The following is a 26,381-nucleotide window of genomic DNA, read 5'->3' as shown; positions in this document are numbered from 1 at the left end:
GTCCATTACCCAGATAGTGAGCATAGTAACCAATAGGTAGTTTTTCAACCCATACCCACCTCGGTCCCTCCCCGCTCTATTACTCACCTGTGTCTATTGTTGCCATCTTTATGTCCATGAGTACCCAATTTTTCAGCGCCCATTTGTAAGTGAAAACATGTGGTATGTAGTTTTCTGTTCTCACATTAATTTGCTTAGGATAGTGGCTTCCAGCTCCATCCATGTTACTCCAAAGAACATGATTTAATTCTTTTTTCTGGCTGTGTAGCATTCCATGGTGTATATGTGCCACATTTTCTTTATCCAATCCACTGTTGATGGGCACTTAGGTTGATTCCATGACTTTGCTATTGTGAATAACACAGCAATGAACATACAAGTGGATGTGTCTCTTTGGTAAAATAATCTATTTTCTTTTGCATATATACTCAGTAATGGAATTGCTGTGTGAAATGGTAGCTCCATTTTAAGTTCTTTTAGAAATCTCCAAATTGCTTTCCACAATGACTGAACTAATTTATATTCCCATCAACTGTGTATAAACATTCTCTTTTCTCCACAGCCTTGGCAGCAACTGTTGGTTTTTGACTTTTTAAATAATAGCCATTCTAACTGGTGTGAGATCTCATGGTGGTTTTGATTTATATTTCTGTGGCAATTAGTGATGTTGAACACTTTTTCACGTTTTTTTGGCCACTTCTATGTCTTCTTTTGAGAAGTGTCTGTTCATATCTTTTGCCCACCTTTTAATGTGATTGTTTGGTTTTTGCTTGTTATGTTGTTTAAGTTTCTTTTAGATTCAGGATATTAGACCTTATCAGATAATTTACAGATATCTTCTCCCATTGAGTAAGTTGTCTGTTTGCTCTGTTGAAAGTTCCTTTTGCTGTGAAGAGGCTCTTTAGTTTAACTAAGTCCCATTTGTCAACTTTTAGTTTCATTGCAATTCTTGTTAAGAACTTGGTCATAAACTCTTTCCCAAGACCAGTGTCCAGAATGGTGTTTCCTATGTTTTTTTCCAGGATTCTTATATTTGAGGCTTTACATTTAAATCTTTAATCCATCTTGAGTTAATTTTTGCAGATGGTGAAAGATAGAGGTCCAGTTTCATTCTTCTGCACATGGCTAGCCAGCTATCCCAGTACCATTTATTTAATAAAGAGTTCTTTCTCTGTTGCTCATTTTTGTTGACATTGTCAACAATTAAATGGCTGTAAGTGTACAGCTTTATTTCTGGGTTCTCTTTTATTTTTTTTTTTAAATTTATTTTTTATTTTTATTTTTTAAAATTTATTTATTATTATTATACTTTAAGTTGTAGGGTACATGTGCATAACGTGCAGGTTTGTTACATATGTATACTTGTGCCATGTTGCTGTGCTGCACCCATCAACTCGTCATTTACATCAGGTATAACTCCCAATGCAATCCCTCCCCCCTCCCCCCTCCCCATGATAGGCCCCGGTGTGTGATGTTCCCCTTCCTGAGTCCGAGTGATCTCATTGTTCAGTTCCCACCTATGAGTGAGAACATGCGGTGTTTGGTTTTCTGTTCTTGTGGTAGTTTGCTAAGAATGATGGATTCCAGCTGCATCCAAGTCCCTACAAAGGACACAAACTCATCCTTTTTTATGGCTGCATAGTATTCCATGGTGTATATGTGCCACATTTTCTTAATGCAGTCTGTCACTGATGGACATTTGGGTTGATTCCAAGTCTTTGCTATTGTGAATAGTGCCGCAATAAACATACGTGTGCATGTGTCTTTATAGCAGCATGATTTATAATCCTTTGGGTATATACCCAGTAATGGGATGGCTGGGTCATATGGTACATCTAGTTCTAGATCCTTGAGGAATCGCCATACTGTTTTCCATAATGGTTGAACTAGTTTACAATCCCACCAACAGTGTAAAAGTGTTCCTATTTCTCCACATCCTCTCCAGCACCTGTTGTTTCCTGACTTTTTAATGATTGCCATTCTAACTGGTGTGAGATGGTATCTCATTGTGGTTTTGATTTGCATTTCTCTGATGGCCAGTGATGATGAGCATTTTTTCATGTGTCTGTTGGCTGTATGAATGTCTTCTTTTGAGAAATGTCTGTTCATATCCTTTGCCCACTTTTTGATGGGGTTGTTTGTTTTTTTCTTGTAAATTTGTTTGAGTTCTTTGTAGGTTCTGGATATTAGCCCTTTGTCAGATGAGTAGATTGCAAAAATTTTCTCCCATTCTGTAGGTTGCCTGTTCACTCTGATGGTAGTTTCTTTTGCTGTGCAGAAGCTCTTTAGTTTAATGAGATCCCATTTGTCAATTTTGGCTTTTGCTGCCATTGCTTTTGGTGTTTTAGACATGAAGTCTTTGCCCATGCCTATGTCCTGAATGGTACTACCTAGGTTTTCCTCTAGGATTTTTATGGTATTAGGTCTAACATTTAAGTCTCTAATCCATCTTGAATTAATTTTCGTATAAGGAGTAAGGAAAGGATCCAGTTTCAGCTTTCTACTTATGGCTAGCCAATTTTCCCAGCACCATTTATTCAATAGGGAATCCTTTCCCCATTTCTTGTTTCTCTCAGGTTTGTCAAAGATCAGATGGCTGTAGATGTGTGGTATTATTTCTGAGGACTCTGTTCTGTTCCATTGGTCTATATCTCTGTTTTGGTACCATTACCATGCTGTTTTGGTTACTGTAGCCTTGTAGTATAGTTTGAAGTCAGGTAGCGTGATGCCTCCAGCTTTGTTCTTTTGACTTAGGATTGTCTTGGAGATGCGGGCTCTTTTTTGGTTCCATATGAACTTTAAAGCAGTTTTTTCCAATTCTGTGAAGAAACTCATTGGTAGCTTGATGGGGATGGCATTGAATCTATAAATTACCTTGGGCAGTATGGCCATTTTCACGATATTGATTCTTCCTATCCATGAGCATGGTATGTTCTTCCATTTGTTTGTGTCCTCTTTGATTTCACTGAGCAGTGGTTTGTAGTTCTCCTTGAAGAGGTCCTTTACATCCCTTGTAAGTTGGATTCCTAGGTATTTTATTCTCTTTGAAGCAATTGTGAATGGAAGTTCATTCCTGATTTGGCTCTCTGTTTGTCTGTTACTGGTGTATAAGAATGCTTGTGATTTTGCACATTAATTTTGTATCCTGAGACTTTGCTGAAGTTGCTTATCAGCTTAAGGAGATTTTGGGCTGAGACAATGGGGTTTTCTAAATATACAATCATGTCATCTGCAAATAGGGACAATTTGACTTCTTCTTTTCCTAACTGAATACCCTTGATTTCTTTCTCTTGCCTGATTGCCCTAGCCAGAACTTCCAACACTATGTTGAATAGGAGTGGTGAGAGAGGGCATCCCTGTCTTGTGCCAGTTTTCAAAGGGAATTTTTCCAGTTTTTGCCCATTCAGTATGATATTGGCTGTGGGTTTGTCATAAATAGCTCTTATTATTTTGAGGTACGTTCCATCAATACCGAATTTATTGAGCGTTTTTAGCATGAAGGGCTGTTGAATTTTGTCAAAAGCCTTTTCTGCATCTATTGAGATAATCATGTGGTTCTTGTCTTTGGTTCTGTTTATATGCTGGATTATGTTTATTGATTTGCAAATGTTGAACCAGCCTTGCATCCCAGGGATGAAGCCCACTTGATCATGGTGGATAAGCTTTTTGATGTGTTGCTGAATCCGGTTTGCCAGTATTTTATTGAGGATTTTTGCATCGATGTTCATCAGGGATATTGGTCTAAAATTCTCTTTTTTGGTTGTGTCTCTGCCAGGCTTTGGTATCAGGATGATGTTGGCCTCATAAAATGAGTTATGGAGGATTCCCTCTTTTTCTATTGATTGGAATAGTTTCAGAAGGAATGGTACCAACTCCTCCTTGTACCTCTGGTAGAATTCAGCTGTGAATCCATCTGGTCCTGGACTTTTTTTGGTTGGTAGGCTATTAATTATTGCCTCAATTTCAGAGCCTGCTATTGGTCTATTCAGGGATTCAACTTCTTCCTGGTTTAGTCTTGGAAGAATGTAAGTGTCCAGGAAATTATCCATTTCTTCTAGATTTTCCAGTTTATTTGCGTAGAGGTGTTTATAGTATTCTCTGATGGTAGTTTGTATTTCTGTGGGGTCGTTGGTGATATCCCCTTTATCATTTTTAATTGCGTCGATTTGCTTCTTCTCTCTTTTCTTCTTTATTAGTCTTGCTAGTGGTCTGTCAATTTTGTTGATCTTTTCAAAAAACCAACTCCTGGATTCATTGATTTTTTGGAGGGTTTTTTGTGTCTCTATCTCCTTCAGTTCTGCTCTGATCTTAGTTATTTCTTGCCTTCTGCTAGCTTTCGAATGTGTTTTCTCTTGCTTCTCTAGTTCTTTTAATTGCGATGTTAGAGTGTCAATTTTAGATCTTTCCAGCTTTCTCTTGTGGGCATTTAGTGCTATAAATTTCCCTCTACACACTGCTTTAAATGTGTCCCAGAGATTCTGGTATGTTGTATCTTTGTTCTCATTGGTTTCAAAGAACATCTTTATTTCTGCCTTCATTTCGTTATGTACCCAGTAGTCATTCAGGAGCAGGTTGTTCAGTTTCCATGTAGTTGAGCGGTTTTGATTGAGTTTCTTAGTCCTGAGTTCTAGTTTGATTGCACTGTGGTCTGAGAGACAGTTTGTTATAATTTCTGTTCTTGTACATTTGCTGAGGAGTGATTTACTTCCAATTACGTGGTCAGTTTTGAAGTAAGTACGATGTGGTGCTGAGAAGAATGTATATTCTGTTGATTTGGGGTGGAGAGTTCTATAGATGTCTATTAGGTCTGCTTGCTGCAGAGATGAGTTCAATTCCTGGATATCCTTGTTAACTTTCTGTCTCGTTGATCTGTCTAATGTTGACAGTGGAGTGTTGAAGTCTCCCATTATTATTGTATGGGAGTCTAAGTCTCTTTGTAAGTCTCTAAGGACTTGCTTTATGAATCTGGGTGCTCCTGTATTGGGTGCATATATATTTAGGATAGTTAGTTCTTCCTGTTGAATTGATCCCTTTACCATTATGTAATGGCCTTCTTTGTCTCTTTTGATCTTTGATGGTTTAAAGTCTGTTTTATCAGAGACTAGTAATGCAACCCCTGCTTTTTTCTGTTCTCCATTTGCTTGGTAAATCTTCCTCCATCCCTTTATTTTGAGCCTATGTATGTCTCTGCGTGTGAGATGGGTCTCCTGAATACAGCAGACTGATGGGTCTTGACTCTTTATCCAGTTTGCCAGTCTATATCTTTTAATTGGAGCATTTAGTCCATTTACATTTAAGGTTAATATTGTTATGTGTGAACTTGATCCTGCCATTATGATATTAACTGGTTATTTTGCTCGTTAGTTGATGCAGTTTCTTCCTAGCCTCGATGGTCTTTACATTTTGGCATGTTTTTGCAATGGCTGGTACCGGTTGTTCCTTTCCATGTTTAGTGCTTCCTTCAGGGTTTCTTGTAAGGCAGGCCTAGTGGTGACAAAATCTCTAAGCATTTACTTATCTGTAAAGGATTTTATTTCTCCTTCACTTATGAAACTTAGTTTGGCTGGATATGAAATTCTGGGTTGAAAATTCTTTTCTTTAAGAATGTTGAATATTGGCCCCCACTCTCTTCTGGCTTGGAGAGTTTCTGCTGAGAGATCTGCTGTTAGTCTGATGGGCTTCCCTTTGTGGGTAACCCAACCTTTCTCTCTGGCTGCCCTTAAGATTTTTTCCTTCATTTCAACTTTGGTGAATCTGGCAATTATGTGTCTTGGAGTTGCTCTTCTCGAGGAGTATCTTTGTGGCATTCTCTGTATTTCCTGGATTTGAATGTTGGCCTGCCCTACTAGGTTGGGGAAGTTCTCCTGGATGATATCCTGAAGAGTCTTTTCCAACTTGGTTCCATCTTCCCCCTCACTTTCAGGCACCCCAATCAGACGTAGATTTGGTCTTTTTACATAATCCCATACTTCTTGCAGGCTTTGTTCATTTCTTTTTCTTCTTTTTTCTTTTGGTTTCTCTTCTTGCTTCATTTCATTCATTTGATCCTCAATCGCTGATACTCTTTCTTCCAGTTGATCGAGTTGGTTACTGAAGCTTGTGCATTTGTCTGGCTAGGGCAATTAGGCAAGAGAAAGAAATCAAGGGTATTCAGTTAGGAAAAGAAGAAGTCAAATTGTCCCTCTTTGCAGATGACATGATTGTATATTTAGAAAACTCCATTGTCTCAGCCCAAAATCTCCTTAAGCTGATAAGCAACTTCAGCAAAGTCTCAGGATACAAAATTAATGTGCAAAAATCACAAGCATTCTTATACACCAGTAACAGACAAACAGAGAGCCAAATCAGGAATGAACTTCCATTCACAATTGCTTCAAAGAGAATAAAATACCTAGGAATCCAACTTACAAGGGATGTAAAGGACCTCTTCAAGGAGAACTACAAACCACTGCTCAGTGAAATCAAAGAGGACACAAACAAATGGAAGAACATACCATGCTCATGGATAGGAAGAATCAATATCGTGAAAATGGCCATACTGCCCAAGGTAATTTATAGATTCAATGCCATCCCCATCAAGCTACCAATGAGTTTCTTCACAGAATTGGAAAAAACTGCTTTAAAGTTCATATGGAACCAAAAAAGAGCCCGCATCTCCAAGACAATCCTAAGTCAAAAGAACAAAGCTGGAGGCATCACGCTACCTGACTTCAAACTATACTACAAGGCTACAGTAACCAAAACAGCATGGTACTGGTACCAAAACAGAGATATAGACCAATGGAACAGAACAGAGTCCTCAGAAATAATACCACACATCTACAGCCATCTGATCTTTGACAAACCTGAGAGAAACAAGAAATGGGGAAAGGATTCCCTATTGAATAAATGGTGCTGGGAAAATTGGCTAGCCATAAGTAGAAAGCTGAAACTGGATCCTTTCCTTACTCCTTATACGAAAATTAATTCAAGATGGATTAGAGACTTAAATGTTAGACCTAATACCATAAAAATCCTAGAGGAAAACCTAGGTAGTACCATTCAGGACATAGGCATGGGCAAAGACTTCATGTCTAAAACACCAAAAGCAATGGCAGCAAAAGCCAAAATTGACAAATGGGATCTCATTAAACTAAAGAGCTTCTGCACAGCAAAAGAAACTACCATCAGAGTGAACAGGCAACCTACAGAATGGGAGAACATTTTTGCAATCTACTCATCTGACAAAGGGCTAATATCCAGAACCTACAAAGAACTCAAACAAATTTACAAGAAAAAAACAAACAACCCCATCAAAAAGTGGGCAAAGGATATGAACAGACATTTCTCAAAAGAAGACATTCATACAGCCAACAGACACATGAAAAAATGCTCATCATCACTGGCCATCAGAGAAATGCAAATCAAAACCACAATGAGATACCATCTCACACCAGTTAGAATGGCAATCATTAAAAAGTCAGGAAACAACAGGTGCTGGAGAGGATGTGGAGAAATAGGAACACTTTTACACTGTTGGTGGGATTGTAAACTAGTTCAACCATTATGGAAAACAGTATGGCGATTCCTCAAGGATCTAGAACTAGATGTACCATATGACCCAGCCATCCCATTACTGGGTATATACCCAAAGGATTATAAATCATGCTGCTATAAAGACACATGCACACGTATGTTTATTGCGGCACTATTCACAATAGCAAAGACTTGGAATCAACCCAAATGTCCATCAGTGACAGACTGCATTAAGAAAATGTGGCACATATACACCATGGAATACTATGCAGCCATAAAAAAGGATGAGTTTGTGTCCTTTGTAGGGACTTGGATGCAGCTGGAAACCATCATTCTTAGCAAACTATCACAAGAACAGAAAACCAAACACCGCATGTTCTCACTCATAGGTGGGAACTGAACAATGAGATCACTTGGACTCGGGAAGCGGAACATCACACACCGGGGCCTATCATGGGGAAGGGGGAGGGGGGAGGGATTGCATTGGGAGTTATACCTGATGTAAATGACGAGTTGATGGGTGCTGACGAGTTGATGGGTGCAGCACAGCAACATGGCACAAGTATACATATGTAACAAACCTGCACGTTATGCACATGTACCCTACAACTTAAAGTATAATAATAATAAATAAATTAAAAAAAAAAAAAAACTTTCCCCAACACCACAAACTGAGGAACTGAATCAAAAAGAAAAAAAAATGATTCAACTATTTGCTGTTTAAAAGAGACTGACTTTACAGCTAAAGACACAAAGGAGGTGAAAATAATAGGAAAGAAAAAGATATTTCATGTAAATTGCCAAAAGAGACCAGACGTGGCTGCACTAACATTAGACATCATTAACTTTAACTTGAGAAGTGTTATACAGTACTACAAAGGACATATATATTGATAAAGAGATTTATTCACCAAGAAATTATGCTAGTTATAAACATACATTTACTGAACATCAGAACTCCAAAATATACGAAGATGGAGTGAGAGAAATTAAAAGAAGAAATAGATAGGTCTAAAACAAATGTTGAAAACTCAAATACTTCCCTCTCAAAAATGGATAGAATGATAGAAATTAAAAACAATAGCAGACTTAAATATATAAACCAATTTGAACAAACAGACAAATATAGAACACTCCAACCAGAAAGAACAGGATATCCCTTACAGTTTTCTTAAGAGAAAATGGAAGAACACTCTCCAGGATAGACCACATAATAGGCTACAAAACAAGTTAATATATTTTAAAAAGCTAAAATCATACAAAGTACTTTTCCAATCACAATAGAATAAAATTAAAAACCTATAACCCAATTAAAACTGGAAATTTCACAAATTTGTGGAAATTAAACAACAAACTCTTAAATGACCAACAGGTCAAAAAAGAAATCACAAAGAAAATTAGAAATCACTTGAGACTACTGACAACAAAACACATCAAACTAAAACTTATAGTTTGCAGCAAAAGCAGTGTTAACAGGGAAATTTATAGTCATAACCACATACATTTTTAATGACAGAAAAATATCTCAGATCAATAACCTCATGTTACAGCTTAGGAAACTACAAAAACTAAAGCACACTAAACCCCAGAAAAGTAACTACGAGCCTAGAGTAGAGATACTAATAAAGTAGAAGTGAACGGTAGAGAAAAATCAATAAAATTAAGTTTTATTTCTTTGTAAAGGTCAATAAAATTGAAAAATCTTTAGACAGACTAACTACAGGGAAAAAATGCAATATAACGTTCAAATAGCTAAAATCTAAAAGAAAGTGAGGAGATTACTACTGATTTTACAGAAATAAAAAAATTTTAAGCAGAAACTATGAACAATTCTGTCAGTTTATCAGATAACCAGTTGAAATGAACAAACTCTTAGATATACACTATCCACCAAATCAAATCATGAAGAAATAGAAAATTTGAAAAGATATAATAAGTAAAGAATTTGAATCACTAATCTAAAATTTCACAAGAAAGAAAAGTGTTGACCCAGAAAGATTTACTGGAGAAGTATATACCAATCCTTCTCAAACCCTTTCACAAAAGAAAACTGAAAATAGGGACTACTTCCTGTCTTTTTCCATGAGGCTCGCCATTATCCTGATACAAAAGCCAGACAAAGACACTACAAGAAAACTACAGACCAATATTCCTCATGAATATTGATGCAAAAAAGCCTCAAAAACATTTAGCATGCCAGATAATTCCTGTGGCCCTGGGCAAGATGGCCAACAGGACGCAGTCAGGTGGAACAGCTACCACTAAGGGACGGAGATGACAGGTGCACTTCTAACAGATATTCAGAGAGAAGGCACTGAGAGTGAACGAAGAGAAGATCCTGAAGCTAGGCTGAAAAGAGAGAAAGTTGGGAGCCCTGCACAAGGACACTACACACCAGGACTGGTTCCTAGCCTCCAGTAACTCCAGGGGAACAGCTGAGTTGAACCCGCAGGGAGCAACCCATTCCCGCCATGGGCCTCTGGAATCCCTGCAGGAGGAGACCCCCTCAACCACCAAGGACACTCCAGTTGGCAGGGAGAGCTGCTTAGAGAAGTGACAGGGGCAGCATGCCAGCTGATGTGGAGCCCAAAGGGTTTGGTTGGGGAGTGTCTGTAGTGGAGCAGGGCCAGGAATGGCCATCTTACTAGGCTAAACTTGCTCACATTGGAGACTTTAGCCCTTGGGGAGCTGTTGGACCTGAACTGTGCAGGTCAATCTTGTGCTTCAGATGGGGAAAGTCTGACCTGAGCACTCCGTGGTCAGCTGGTCTCTCCCGTCTTGCCAGCCTGGCTATACCTGCTTGCAGGGCAAACTCGTGTGACCTTGGGACCCACATTGTAGCCTCTGTGCTGACAGATCACAGCTGACAAGTGGAGAACTCCAGCTGGGCAGCCACCCACAGTCACCTACCAGCCCATCTGCTCACTCCACACACTACAGCTTCCCCTGGGCCCAGAGCAACACTCCATGTCACTTTGCTGGCATGTGTGTGCATGAATGGGTTTTGTTTTCCTCTCCCTACCAGTGCATGTGAGTGTGTGCATCCTACCCTGCCACTGCTGCAGTGAGAGTAGTCAGCTCATTCTCCCTAGCGATGACCATTGTAGTCACAGAGCCATGGCAAGCACAAAGCCAGGAAGCCACACCCCTGCCAGTGCACTGCCCATGCCAGTGTATACCCTTGTGCCAACACTGCCATAGGAGTGAAACTAGGCACTGAAAACAGTGGAAACTCCTCACCCCAAACAACCACCCCTGCCCACAGCACAGAGAGAAAGCACACAGACCTGCACCCACCACACCCCACCCACACCCCAAGAACACTACAAGTACGACCACACACACACAGTCTCCAGCAGGGACCCTGTACCCTGCCAAGAAACATTGCTTCCACCACTGTGGTGAATGTCCCCACAGAGGCAAGTACCCTAGCACCTGCAAGAACCCTGCCCCAGCCTAAAAGTATGCACCCTGCCATGCTGCCACTGCTCCTGGCATATACAAACAGGAATGGATCCCTCTGCCCCTACACTACAAAACACTTTGGCTGACACCACTCATCACAGTGTAGTGACCAGGGGTCAGGGAGCACCTCAGCCTCCAAACCACAGTGGATTCCTAACCTGGGGGAGCCAAAGAACAAAGTCAGGCCTGATACAGTTCCCCCAGAGTTACGGCATGCAGTCCATGAGTTGGGAGCTGAGTGCTGGGACCCTAAAATCTTTCACAAATGAAGCCAGTCATCTGAATTGACCTTACACCATAATCAAAACCTCAAGGTTATCAAATGAGATTTAAAAAAATAAAATCCATCTAAATATCACCAACCTCAAAGACTGAAGGAATATAAGACACAAAGATAAGAAAGAAGCAATGCAAGAATTCTGAAAACTCAAAACACCAGAGTACCTTCTTTCCTCCAAATGACCACATGACCTCTCCAGCCATGGTTCAGAACTGGGCTGAGATGGCCAAAATGCTAGAAATGGAATTCAAAATATGGATAGGAAGGACGATCAATAAAATGCAGGAGTATTCTGAAACCCAATCCAAGAAGGCTAAAAATCACCATATAACAATGCAGGAGCTGACAGACAAAATAGTCAGTATACAAAAGAACATAACTGACCTGATAGAGCTGAAAAACACACTAGAAACTATACATTTTGTCACGTGTTTCTCAGTTCTATCAGGTCAGTTATATTCTAATGCAATCACAAGTATTAGTAATAGAGTAGAACAAGCAGAGAAAAGAATTCCAGAGTTCGAAGACTAACTTTTTGAAATAAGACAGTCAGACAAGAATAGAGAAAAAAGAGTTAAAAGAAATGAACAAAACCTCAAAAAATGGTATTTTCTAAAGAAACAAAATATGTGAATCATTGATGTCCCTGAAAGAGACAGGGAGAGTGTAACCAGCTTGAAAACATATTTCAGGATATCATCCATGAGAACTTCCCCAACCTAGCAAGACAGACAGACATCAAATTCAGAAAATGCAAAGAACCCTAGTAAGATACTACAGAAGAACATCATCCCCAAGATACATAATCATCAGATTTTTCAAGGTCAAATGAAAGAAAAAATGTTAAAAGCAGCTAGAAAGAAAGGTCAGGTTTCCTACATAGGGAAACCCAGCAGACTAACAGCAGGCCTCTCAGCAGAAATCATGCAACCCAGAAGAGATTGTGAGCCAGTATTCAACATTCTTAAAGAAAAGAAATTCCAACCTAGAATTTCAACTAGAAACTAAACTTCAAAAGTGAAGGAGAAATAAGATACTTTTCAGACAAGCAAATGCTGAAGGAATATGGTACCACAAGACATATGTTACTAGAGCTCCTGAAGGAAGTGCTAAATATAAAAAGGAAATGCTATTATCAGCCACTACAAAAACACACTTAAGTACACAGAACAGTGATGCTATAAAGCAACCACATACATAAGCTTGCAAAATAACCAGCTAACATCATGATGACAGGATCAAATCTACATATTTCATTAGGCCGTAATCAAGAAGATCTTTGAAACTAATGAGAATAAAGATACAACATACCAGAATCTCTGGAACACAGCTGAAACCGTGTTAAGGGGAAATTTATGGCACAAAATGCTTACATCAAAAAGTTACAAAGGTCTCAATTTAGCAACATGACATCACAACTAAAAGAACTAGAGAATCAAGAGAAAACCAACCCCAAAGCAAGCAGAAAATAAGAAATACCTAAAATTAGAGCTGAACTGAAGAACACTGAGACGTGAAAAATCATTCAAAAGATCAACAAATCCAGGAGGTGGGTTTTTTAAATTAATGAAATAAATAGACGCTAACTAGACTAATAAAGAGGAAAAGAGAGAAAATCTAGGTAAATACATTTAGAAACGACAAAGGAGATATTACCACTGACCCCACAGAAATACAAATAACCATAAGAGAATATTATGAACACCTCTATGCACATAAGCTAGAAAATCTAGAAGAAACAAATACATTGTTGGACACATACACTCTCCCAAGCCTGAGCTAGGAAAAATTTGAATCCCTGAAAGGACCAGTAATGAGCTCCAAAATTGAAACAGTAATAAATAGCCTACCAATCAAAATAAGCCCAAGACAAGCCAACTTCACAGCTGAATGCGACTGGATATACAAACAAGAGCTAGTATCTGCTCTTGTTTTGCTAAATAAATATTCCTGCTAAAACTATTTCACAATATTGAGGAGGATGAACTTCTCCCTAGCCCATTCTATGAGGCCAGCATTATCCTGATACCAAAACCTGACAGGGACACATACACACACACATCAATGCAAAAATTCTCAACAAAATACTGGCAAGCTGAATCCAGCAGCACATCAGAAAGCTTACCCACCACCATCAAGTTAGCTTTATCCCTAGGATGTAAGGTTGGTTCAACAATAAACATATCAATAAATGCAATTCATCACATAAACAGAACTAAAGACAAAAATCATATGATTATCTCAATAGATGCAGAAAAGGCTATCCATAAAATTTAAAATTCTTTCATATTAAAAACTCTCTATAAACTAGATACAAAAGAAACTTACCTCAAAATAATAAGAGCTGTCTACGTAAAACACACAGCCAATATCATACTGAATGGCGAAAAGCTGGAAGCATTGCCCTTGAACACCAACACAAGACAATTATGCCCTCTTTCACCACTCCTATTCAACCTAGTATGGGAAGTCCTGGACACAACAATCAGGGAAGATAAAGAGAGAAAGGGCATCAAAATAGGAAGACAGAAAGTCAAACTATTCGTATTTGTGCATGACATGATCCTATGTCTAAAAAAAACCCCTATAGTCTTGAAACAAAAGCTCTTTTAGCTGATAACTTCAGCAATGTTTCAGAATTCAAAATCAATGCACAAAAATTACTAGCACTCCTATACACCAACAAAAGACAAGCCAAAAGCCAATTAACAAACAATCTCATTCACAATAGTGGCAAAAATAATAAAATACCTAGGAATACAACTAACCAGGGAGGTGAAAGATCTCCACACAGAGAGCTACAAAACATTGCTGAACAACATCAGAGATGACACAAATGTAGGGAGCACATTCTGTGCTCATAAATAGGAAGAATCAATATCATTAAGGTGACCATATTGCCCAATTTACAGATTCAGTGTGATTCCTATCAAACCACCAATGACATTCTTCACAGAACTAGGAAAAAAAAACTATTTTAAAATTCATATGGAACCAAAAATGAGCCCAAATAGCCAAGGCAATCCTAAGCAAAAAGAAAAAAACTAGAGGCATCGCACTACCTGACTTCAAACTATACTACAAGTCTACAGCAACCAAAACAGCATGGTACTTTCACAAAAACAGATACACACTAATGCAACTGAATAGGGAAGCTAGAAATAAAGCATCACACCTGTAGCTATCTGATCATCTAAAAAGGTGATAAAAACAAACAATGGGGAAAGGGCTCCCTTTTCAATAAATGGTGCTGGGAGGACTGGCTAGCCATATGCAGAAGATTGAAACTGGATGCCTTCTTTACACCATATACAAAAATCAACTCAAGATGGATTAAAGACTTAAATGTAGAACCCACAACCATAAAAACTTTGAAAGACAACCTAGGCAATACCATTCTGGACATAGAGACAGGCAAAGATTTCATGAATAAGATGCGAAAAGCAATTGCAACAAAAACAAAAATTGGCAAGTAGGATCTAATTAAACTAAAGAGCTTCTACAAAGCAAAGGAAACCATCAAAATATCCTACAGAATGGGAGAAAATTTTTGCAAACTATGCATATTATAAAGGTGTGATACCTAGTATCTACAAGGAATTTAAAGAAATTCACAAGAAAAAAAAAAAAACCAGCCCTATTAAAAAGTGGGAAAAGGACAGGAACAGACACTTTAAAAAGAAGACATGTGTGTGGTCCACAAGCATATTAAAAAAAAATCTCAATATCATTGATCATTAGAGAAATGCAGATCAAAACCACAATGGGAGACTGTCTCACCCCAGTCAGATGGCTATTGTTAAAAAGTCAAAAATAAAAGGTGCTAGAAATGTTGTATAGAAAAAGGAATGTTTATGCACTGATGGTAGGAGTGTAAATTAGATCAACTATTGAAGAGAACAGTGTGGCAATTACTCAAAGAACTAAAAACAGAACTACCATTCCAACCAGCAATCCCATTACTTGGCTTATACCCAAAGGAATACAAACCATTCTATATCATAAAGACACATGCATGTGTTATGTTCATTGCAGCACCATTCATAATAGTGAAGACACAGAATTAAACTAAGTGCCCATCAATGATAGACTAGATAAAGAAGATATGGTAGATATACACCATGGAATACAGGTACATAGATGGAGCTGGAGGCCATTATCCTTAGCAAACTAATGCAGCAACAAAAATTCAAGTACCGCGTGTTCTCACTTATAAGTGTGAGTTACATGATGAGAAAACAGGGACACCTCAAAGCAGCAGACACTGGCACCTACCACAGGGTATGGAGAAGGAGAGGATCAGGAAAAATAACCATATTGCCTATATGTGACATGAGCTTGCCTATATAACAAACCTACACATGTACCCCTGAACTTAAAACAAAAGTTAAAAAAAACTACGCTGGAGAGGGTGCAAAGAAAAAAGAAGCCTTGTATACTCTTGGTGGGAATGCAAATTAGTACAGTTGCTATGGAAAACAGTAAGAAGATTTCTCAAAAAACTAAAAACAGAACTACCATTCAATCCAGCAATCCAGCTGCTGTGTATCCATCCAAAGGAAAAGAAATCAGTACGTGAAAAGGATGCCTGAACCCCCATGGTTATTGCAGTACTATTTGCAATAGAAAAGATGTATAACCTAAGTGTCCATTAATGAATGAATGAACAAAGAAAATATGTATATACACACAATGAAATACTATTCCATTATAATAAAAAGAATGAATTCCTGTCATTGGCAGCAACATGGATGGAACTGGAGGTCATTATGTTAAGTAAAATAAATCAAGCAGAGAAACACAAATATTGCATGTTCTCACTCATATGCAGGAGCTACAAACGTTGATCTATAAAGACGAATAGTAGAATGATAGATACCAGAGGCAAGGAAAGGTGTTCAGGGGGATGGAGAATGAAGAAATACTGGTTAATGAGTAAAACCATATAGATACATAAAATGAGTAAGTTTTAATATTTGATAGCAGAGGAAAGTGACTACAGTATACAACAATGTATTGTATGCTTCAAAATAGCTAGAATTAAAATGTTCCCAACAAAGAGCAATGATAAATGCTCCAGGTGATGAATGCCCGATATTTCCTGATATCCTGACTTGATCATTACACATTCTATTCATGTAAAAAAATCACATGTATGCAGTAAATGTGTACAAGTATTGTGAATCAATACAAGTAACATTAGTCTTCTTATTTCCTATGTTAGTTACACCCAAGCCACTCTCTTGCTGTAACAAATACAGTAGTGCTTGTAGTGGGGAGTGATGATGATGACGATGATGATGGTGATGGTGAAAACAGTGATGATATGTTGCTGCAAATAAAACTCTACCAAATGACAACTAATTACATGTCAGGTATTGTGCCAACCAAATATCAGATAGTAATCAAATTTTATGCCTTAGACTAGTTTGTGATGTAAATGTTAGTTTGCTGACTTTGCAGTAAAGAGACTGACATTCAGAGAAGTTGAATAATATCATCCTCAAATCAATCAAATGCTAATTAAGGAAAATAAAAGGGGTTTAAAGTGATACAGGAATAATCTTTGGTATGACCCAAATTGTGAGATCCTGCTGTGAATCAAAGAAAGATTGAAATAAATCCAAATGATTACATGATATTGCTAATAAAGCACATTTGAAAATAAACAAAGATCCATTCACAAATATTATGCATAGATACTTTATTCAGGGAGTGAAAGGAAAGTGACAACTGCACAGGTGGTAGAAGCTCATGCCCAGGCTCATGACAGGCACAGGAAACATCAACAGAATTCTCTGATGGTTCCCAGGGACAGAGCTGCAGCTCTTTCTTTCAGAGCTCTGGGAACGGGCACTGCTGAGGATTTCCTTTCTAAGTCTCCACCTGGACAGTGGCAATATGGCAGCATCATAAAGGGAAGCTTTTGTCAGGGCACATCACGGGCAGATCACTGGCTAAGGGGAAAGAAGCTCCCGTGTATCCCTGGATGGCTTTGATGAGAAGATGCAGGTGGAGCTGTGGAATGAGTTGAGCCAAATATCCTTATCCTTTCATGATCCTGATGAATCCTGAAGCTGTTACTTGCTTTTGGGTGGACACTTTGGCTGGCAGGGTGGGGAAGGTGGCACAGGAGGACATTTCTGCTGGCAGTGCTGAGGTGGGCAGGGCTCAGGGCACTTCGGGGGTGGACATGGCTCTGGGCACTTTGGCGTGGGGCACACAGGAGGTGGCTGGCAGGGCTGCTTGCACTGCTGCTGTTGGTAAGACATCCTGCTGGAGTCTCAGAATCTGAAAGAAATGATATGACAGTGTTTGTGGGAAGGGACTCCAGAGAGAGAAGCCAAAGCTTGTGTAATACCATGGAATGTAATTTATCCAATCTCTAAGAAATTATTTGAATTCTTAATTCCCTTTTCACGACTTTCTGGTTTCTCGCTTCCACTTTAACAAATTGCTTCATTGTCCCTGGGAAATCCTGTGTTTTCTCATACAATTTTTCCAAATAAATTATCTCTGTTATAAAGAATCAAGCATGTTATTTCCCTGAAAACAACCAATTCAAGAAAGGTGGTCACAAGTTCAGACCGCTGGGCAATCTAATAGGCTATTCCTTTCATCATTATCTGTTATAAAGTCCCAGTGGGCTGACTTGGGCATAGAGCAAAGGGCTGCTCAGGGAGAACTGTAGTCTCTCACACCTGCTAAGACACAAACCTTTGTAAAGGACACTGGAAAGACAGAGAATAAAGAAAAATCCTTGCTCTTTTTTCTTCTTCATATCAAAGGTTACCCCTTAACTTCTCTGTCCATATGGATACCTACCTGTATAACAAAAGAAAGCTAAAATAGCATATCATTGTGCTCTAACCCTAAATTTTCATCCACTAAGTAACATCAAGTCAACATTCATAGGATTAGATCCACCAAACGTGCTATATTCAGATTAAACTCAACATTTCAGGGCACAAAGAAGAGAGGAACTCAAGGAAGCAGACTCACCGGGTTCTCCAAGGCAGATCGGTGCTCAGGTACCAGGGGTTTAGGAGTCGTGCAGCAGAAGATCTCTTTATAGAGCCTGCTACCTCACCCAGCAGGAAGTGAAACTACCCAAAACAATGCTGATCCAGCAATTTCTTAAGCCAAATGCAAATTTATCCACGACTGGCATGTGCAGGATACTCAGAATAGGAAATATCCTGTGCTGAAATCGCTCCACTGGGTTAAGTGCTCCTGACTCACGGAGGCCCTGCCTCGGATCTGTTTCAGTGACTTACGGCAAAGAGGGACTTGGGAGAATCTCTAACTGATGGTCAAGGAATATCTTTCTTAATTGGGAACAAAGATCTTTTCCTGTCTTACACCTTCCCTAAATCATAAAACTTCTGCCCTGATTCACTTTAGCTGAATGCCATATTGTTGTACATGAACTCAATTATACCTCTACTTTCCTCATGCAATCTGCCAATGTGCTAGAAGGAAGGAGAGACCTAACAAAGGCCTGATTCTAGTCCAAGCCTTTTCTTTGCTCTGTTGTATGACCACAGGCAAGTCACCTCTCCTCCGTGGAACTGTAAACAGGGAGAATAATACTTACCTCTGGGTTTGCAGGCATTGACCGCGTTGTGCCACCTGATGACCCTGGTTGAGCTTGAAATTTTCTCTTCTACCTCTTTCTTTCTTTCATAAAACTCCAGATTTTACCTATATTATCTTCCTCTTTAAAACTGTCTTCTCCACTCCATTTGTAGAGGCATTTGTCCCCCAGGATAGATTCCAAAGTGAGGTTGAGTCTCCCCAGCACGTTTTCTACTTGCTGCCCTTAAGGATGTGTACTATAGCCTTTTTACTTACAAAAATGTACTCTTGGACACCACCTTAAGGAAATAGAGACAATGGAACCAAAGTTACAAGCGTTCACTCAAAACCTATGTATTGAACCATGCCCATATGGTTCCCTGTGAACACCCTATAGAGAACAAGCTGCATAGATTCACATTATCATATGTAAATAATTAGAAGTAGGTTTGCAGAGTGCAGAAGTTCAGAGTACTTAAAGTCTGAAATCTAGGGGAAAATAAAAACTAAGTATAATCCAACATGTATTCTTGCTCTCTATTTCCAAACAGGCTTTAGGTGTTTGAAAGACAGTGTTTTGAAATGTGTTTGTATGTTCTTCCTTTGTCTTTTCTATAGACCCTCTAATCCCACAACCTGCTGGATTATCAACTCACACCCCAATGTACACCTCTCATCTGTCCATTTTGGCACATATTGTTCACTTAACACATATGTTGTCAATGCATTTAGTGATTGTTCTTTCATATCTTTTTTAAACTCTTCTTGCAATCAGTAAAGCTTTCTAAATATTGTATGTTAAGCATTTAAAGTGATATTTCTAGAGCTTCCTTATCTAGACCATTAATCAGGAAGCTTTCCGAGGACGTGGTTTTGCAAGTAGATGATAAGAGAGGGGAACGAGGAAGAGGAAAGACTCAGAATTATTAGAGCAGTCACCAGCTATGCTCCAGGAAGAACAAGTGTTGAATCAATCCAGCATCACATCCCTCAGTTAAGCAGGTTAGGTACCCAGAACTGCTATTTCTCCTGTCAGTAAGGAAGGGCTTTTGGGTAAGATCACCACTGGCCAGGACACTATAGAAATAGAGCCATCACGTCAGAACCTTGAGGCCAAATATTTACAAATAGTGTTCTCGCCCAATGCTTCCTATAGACTATTACACATGCCAAATACTTCACTGGGCAAAGTAAAGGGTCTTTACTCAGTAGGTCCCCTACTACTCCCCAATAGCCTGACATCACATCTAAAACACAAATCCTTAAAGAAATATCTGATTTCCGCCATGCAAAATTGAAGAATTCGCTGCCAAATGAGATCACTGTGTGAGATAACACAGTTTGAGTCACACCCTGAGACTCCTGTTCTGAGAACACCCCACTCAAACAGCAGGCTCATCACACCAGGGCAGGCACTAGAGTGGCAGCAGCCCTAGTGCCCTCAGCATCTCAGACAGGCTCACTTTATAAGTTGAGGTGGTGAACTTGAAACTCAGAGTTCCACACAGACCAGCCACATGAGGAATGTCCACAATATGAAGAGGGACAGCTAATAGTCACAGCTTCCCCAAGTTAGGACATCCAGGCCCTGAGACATGGAGTGAAGCATACTTCACACACACACACACACACACACACACACTCCATGGGTCTTTATTTATCTATCATCTACCTTCATGTCTAAAGAGCCTAGCTTTATGTTTCTTAAGAGTCTGATAACCTTAGGTTCATTCCTATTATTCCTACTTCCTAATTTTCTCAGGGATCATTAAGTATGAATTATTAGTTCATAAAAATGACAAGAAAGAATAAAAACTTTTATTTGGTCTAATATTTGATTCAACATTTTATCTCACATCTTCCTATGATACATTCTACTATACAAAATAGTGCTGGCAAATGAAGATATAAAACAAAATATGAAAAAACTAAAGAAACAGGAATTGTAGTAAAATATTCTTGATATCTTAAGAGAAATAGTAACTGCAAGTCCCCATGCATATCTGCCTTCTGCTTTTATTTCTGAATAGAAGGCTTAGTCTGCATTGCCCTTCCATAATTCAATAAATCAGATAAACATATGGTAGAATTCTGAAAGTAATTAGGAAAGACATTTTGGGAGATTATGTAATATTATTTAAAACATTCAAATTATACCAAAAATGTATGTAAATCATGATAACATTTTCATTAACATATTTATTAAAAGATAGGAAGCATGAAACAACATATTAAATGTGATTATATTTGGCTGGTGTAATTACAGATGATGTTTACGTTCTTATTTAACTTTTCAAAGTATGCTTCAAATGTTACCTATTATTGAGTAAAGAATCTTAAAATTCTACTTTGAGAAGCTAAAAATAGACAAGCCTGTCCATTGCCCAATTAGAGAGAGAGAGTTTTTTCGTTTTGTTTTGTTTTCATTTGTTTGTTTTCAGCACTGTTGGCTAGACACAAAAGGTAGGGCAGGATGTAAGTGCAGTTGTTTTATTGTTATAGCTCTACATTTGATCACATCCCTTCTAAAATCTCTCTTGAAGAAAACCCCAATAATAATACCCCTTCCTCATACTATTGACATATACACACAGATGTTTACAAATGGTGTTTTCTCCAAATGCGAAAATTGTAGTAACCACAGACACCCAATAGCTGTATGTATCTGTGAAATCATTCACCAAAATTGGGAGATTGTTCTAGAGTAACAAAATCAGGAATGATAGTAACAAAATCTACTATCCAAGAGCCAGGTGGATAAAAAGCATAAATTGGCCATGATATGATGAAATTGGAAGAAACGGATGATTAGCAGGACAGGTAGTAAGGATAATAGAACATGGTGATAGTAATGGTAACTACCACTAAATTGTCATGAGAAAACCATTAAATCAGAGACTGCATATAAATACTTAGCACAGGCTACAGACAGTGCTCAAAATGCTAAAGTAACACATTGTTAATGAAAGAGATAGAAGCAAAATATCAATTTCAAGTTGTGTATGGTTAAGAAAGGTATTTGCTTTCTCTTTAAGATCTTTTATGTCATCCTTATTTTAAGTGTGTGCCAGAAGTTTTTAGGACAAAGCAAATGCAAATATATGATTTGAATGAAGTGGGCAAAAATAATAAGATGGGCTGATCCTGACATTTATTCTTATGTGATAAAAATGAGAGTTAATCTAAGCAGAAATTTAGATCAGTTCCTAGTTGTTTGGACTCTCTGAGACTTTCCTCTGAATTAAGTTAATACAAGCAAATAAATCTAAATACAATATTTAGCAATATGTGGATGTGTTCATTTGTAAAATATTAACATATATGGATATTTAGCATTCTGTGTGAAAATATATTTAATGTTACCTCCAATTTAGTTTACTGTTATGTGGTTAACTCTTTAGGACATTTAAAAAACACTCATTCAAATATCACATTCCGGCCGGGCGCGGTGGCTCAAGCCTGTAATCCCAGCACTTTGGGAGGCCGAGACGGGCGGATCACGAGGTCAGGAGATCGAGACCATCCTGGCTAACACGGTGAAACCCCGTCTCTACTAAAAATACAAAAAAAAAACTAGCCGGGCGAGGTGGCGGGCGCCTGTAGTCCCAGCTACTTGGGAGACTGAGGCAGGAGAATGGCGTAAACCTGGGAGGCGGAGCTTGCAGTGAGCTGAGATCCGGCCACTGTACTCCAACCTGGGCGGCAGAGCGAGACTCCGTCTCAAAAAAAAAAAAAAAAAAAAAAACAAATATCACATTCCTTCTGGTAGCAAATTACTTAAATTTTAGGCTAAATCCTTATAAGAAACTGAATAGCTCATTAGCACTAACCTTCCCAAAGTGAATAGACCTTATAAATTCTACTTTTATTTTCTCTATATGTTAGATCAGAATATTTAAGAGCATAATTTCAAGAGCTGTTAGTAATGTAAACAGCTTGCTTAGTGTTAATGAGATTAAGAAGGACATATGCTAAATGATAGAATGAATCAGACACTTCTCCTTGTAAGAATCTTTTCAAGATAGTGAATGTGCACAGGCTGTGGTTTCCTTCCAAAAAAAGTCAAAAAGGAAAACATGGAAACACGAACAAAATTGTGAAAAAATTTTTTTTTATTATTATTATACTTTGAGTTCTAGGGTACATGTGCATAATGTGCAGGTTTGTTACATATGTATACTTGTGCCATGTTGCTGTGCTGCACCCATCAACTCGTCAGCACCCATCAATTCGTCATTTACATCAGGTATAACTCCCAATGCAATCCCTCCCCCCTCCCCCCTCCCCCCTCCCCATGATAGGCCCCGGTGTGTGATGTTCCGCTTCCGGAGTCCAAGTGATCTCATTGTTCAGTTCCCACCTATGAGTGAGAACATGCGGTGTTTGGTTTTCTGTTCTTGTGATAGTTTGCTAAGAATGATGGTTTCCAGCTGCATCCATGTCCCTACAAAGGACACAAACTCATCCTTTTTTATGGCTGCATAGTATTCCATGGTGTATATGTGCCACATTTTCTTAATCCAATCTGTCACTGATGGACATTTGGGTTGATTCCAAGTCTTTGCTATTGTGAATAGTGCCGCAATAAACATACGTGTGCATGTGTCTTTATAGCAGCATGATTTATAATCCTTTGGGTATATACCCAGTAATGGGATGGCTGGGTCGTATGGTACATCTAGTTCTAGATCCTTGAGGAATCGCCATACTGTTTTCCATAATGGTTGAACTAGTTTACAATCCCACCAACAGTGTAAAAGTGTTCCTATTTCTCCACATCCTCTCCAGCACCTGTTGTTTCCTGACTTTTTAATGATCGCCATTCTTGAAGAGAAAAAAACTGTTTGAAATCTAACATAGGGGAGAGCTGAAATTCTACTGTAAGTTATAAATATATGAAATAAAACATAAACATTATTACAACAATCAAAACTAACAGTCTCACAGAAATAAACACAATTTTACAATACGATCCAGCAAATTTTGATTTAGTACATTTCAAAATATTTCAGCAAAAATAACCTGCATTCAAATGATTGCAGCAGCTTTATGCATAAATTCCAAGAAGTGTGATCTACCAAGATGCCCTTCAATAAATGAATCGATAAACTGTGGTGCATTAAACCCATGCAGTGGAACACTATGCAGTGATAGCACGGAATGATCTATCAAGAAATACAAAGATATGAATGAATTTTAAATGCAAACTGATAAGTAAAAAAAACTCAGTCTCAAAGGCTACATACTGTTTCTAAAATGGTTCCATTTTTATGATTTTTGCAAAATGCAAAATTACACATCCAAAAAGTGCAACAAACTCCAAGTTCAACGAATTCAATGACACCCACACTGAGACACATTATAATTAAATTACCAAAAGAGAGAATATTGAAAGGAGGAAGAAGGAAGTGAATCATCATATCTAAGGGATCCTTAATAAGTGGTTGACCAAATTCTTATCAGAAGTAGTTTTCTGAATAAGTAATTTTCAATATATCATCCTACTGCCTCATGATCTCCAAGGCTGTAGAATTCTAGGTTGAAAGTGATTTCTTTCAAGGTTGTAGAATTCCAGAAAGAAACCACTTTCAACTTAAAATTGTACAGCCAGCAAAATTGTCCTTAAAAATAAGAGCAAAATTATGACATTTCCAGAAATCAAAACTTGAGGCAGTTCATTGCCCCTAGATTTTCTGTATTAGAAATGATAAAGACAGCCTCTCAGGTTGAAATAAAAGGATGTTGGGCCAGGCGCGGTGGCTCACACCTGTAATCCCAGCACATTGAGAGGCCAAAGTGGGCGGATCACGAGGTCGGGAGTTCAAGACCAGTCTGACCAACATAGTGAAACCCCATCTGTACTAAAAGTACAAAAATTAGCCAGGTGTGGTTGTGTGCACCTGTAATCCCAGATACTCAGGAGGCTGAGGCAGGAGAATTGCTTGAATGCAGGAGGCGGAGGTTGCAGTGAGCTGAGATTGCACCATTGCACTCCAGCCTGGGCAACAGAGAGAGACACAGTCTCTAAATAAAAAAGATGCTGAAGAGAAACTGTATGAAGATATAAAAGTACCTGATAAACATGCACAAGTACATAAAAGCCAGCATTATTGTAATTTTAACTTGTAACTCCACTTTTTATTTTCTACAAGATTTAAGATGCAAATGTATACAATATAATTACAAATCTATGTTTGTGAACATACAATGTATAAAGACGTAATTTGTAAAAACATAAAAAGAGGAAGGGGTTGTATGAGTTAATTTTTCTATGCAATTAAAATTGTTGGTGTTAATGCTAATTAGATTAGTATAACTTTAAGATATTATATACAGTCTCCACTTTAACCACAAAATAAATATTTTAGAATACACAATAGAAAAAAGACCATTTAAAAAGTTGTACTACAGAAACAAAAAACTAAACACAAATCAGGCACTGATGGAAGATAACATAGAGAAAAGCATAAATGCAAAAATAGAACCTACCTCATCAGTTATTATTTTAAATGTAAGTGAATTAAACTTTCCCCAGCAACAGAATTGGAAGCATGGATCGTAAATAAAAAAATTGATTCACCTATTTGCTGTTTACAAGAGACTAACTTTACGACTAAAGACACAGAGGAGTTGAAAGTAATAGGATGGAAAAAGATATTTTATGTAAATAGTAGCAACAAAGGACCAGAGGTGGCTACAATAACATCAGACACAATTAAGTTGAGTACTGTTACGAGACTATAAAGGACATATATATTGATAAAGAGATTTGTTCACCCAGAATATATAGAAGTTATAAACATACATTTCCTAACATCAGAACTCTAAAACATATGAAGATACATTGAGAGAAATTAAAAGCAATTGATAGTTCTATAATAAATGTTGAAAACTTAAATACTTCACTTTCAAAAATGGCTAGAATAATAGAAATTCAAAAAGAAAATAGAGAACTTAAAAATATAAACCATTTTGTCCAAACGAAAAAATACACAACACTCTACCCACCAACAGCAGGATACACCCTACAGTTTTCTCTGGAGAACATGGAACACTCTCCAGGATAGGCCACATACTAGGCTAGAAAATAAGTTAATATATTTTAAAAGACTAACATCATACAAAGTACTTTTCCAATCACTTTGTAATGAAACTAAAAATATATAACCAACTTAAAACTGGAAAATTCACACATTCTTGGAAACAAACAAACAAACAAACAAAAACCACTCTTAAACAACCAACATGTCAAATAAGAAAGCACAGGAAAATTAGAAATAGCTTGAGACTACTGACAACAAAAACACATCATACCAAAACTTCAGGATTGCAGAAAAAGCAGTGCTAACAGGGAAATTTATAGCCATAACCACATACATTTTTTTTCAACTGTCATACCTGATGTAAATGACGAGTTGATGGGTGCTGACGAGTTGATGGGTGCAGCACAGCAACATGACACAAGTATACATATGTAACAAACCTGCACGTTATGCACATGTACACATACATTTTTAATTTAAAAAATTCTCAGATCAATATC

At 38.0% G+C, this 26,381-nt stretch overlaps 1 protein-coding gene across 1 annotated transcript; it reads right to left on the bottom strand.

The window, feature by feature from the left end:
* Positions 1-17,249: 17,249 nt before the first annotated feature.
* On the bottom strand, positions 17,250-17,532 carry LOC105497913 (small proline-rich protein 2E-like). The gene has a single exon (XM_011769444.2). It carries the CDS (start codon positions 17,530-17,532, stop codon positions 17,341-17,343), a length of 192 nt encoding a protein of 63 aa, XP_011767746.2. The 3' UTR covers positions 17,250-17,340.
* Positions 17,533-26,381: the final 8,849 nt, after the last annotated feature.

Source organism: Macaca nemestrina, chromosome 1 (genome assembly GCF_043159975.1).
Source record: "Macaca nemestrina isolate mMacNem1 chromosome 1, mMacNem.hap1, whole genome shotgun sequence".
Classification (NCBI taxonomy): Eukaryota; Metazoa; Chordata; class Mammalia; order Primates; family Cercopithecidae; genus Macaca; species Macaca nemestrina.
The sequence above is the reverse complement of the archived record's forward strand: the minus strand, read 5'-3'. Positions and strand labels throughout refer to the sequence as shown.

Bases quoted from the DNA above. Each gene is read 5' to 3' on its own strand.
- LOC105497913 (XM_011769444.2), bottom strand. From the start codon at position 17,532: ATGTCTTACCAACAGCAGCAGTGCAAGCAGCCCTGCCAGCCACCTCCT.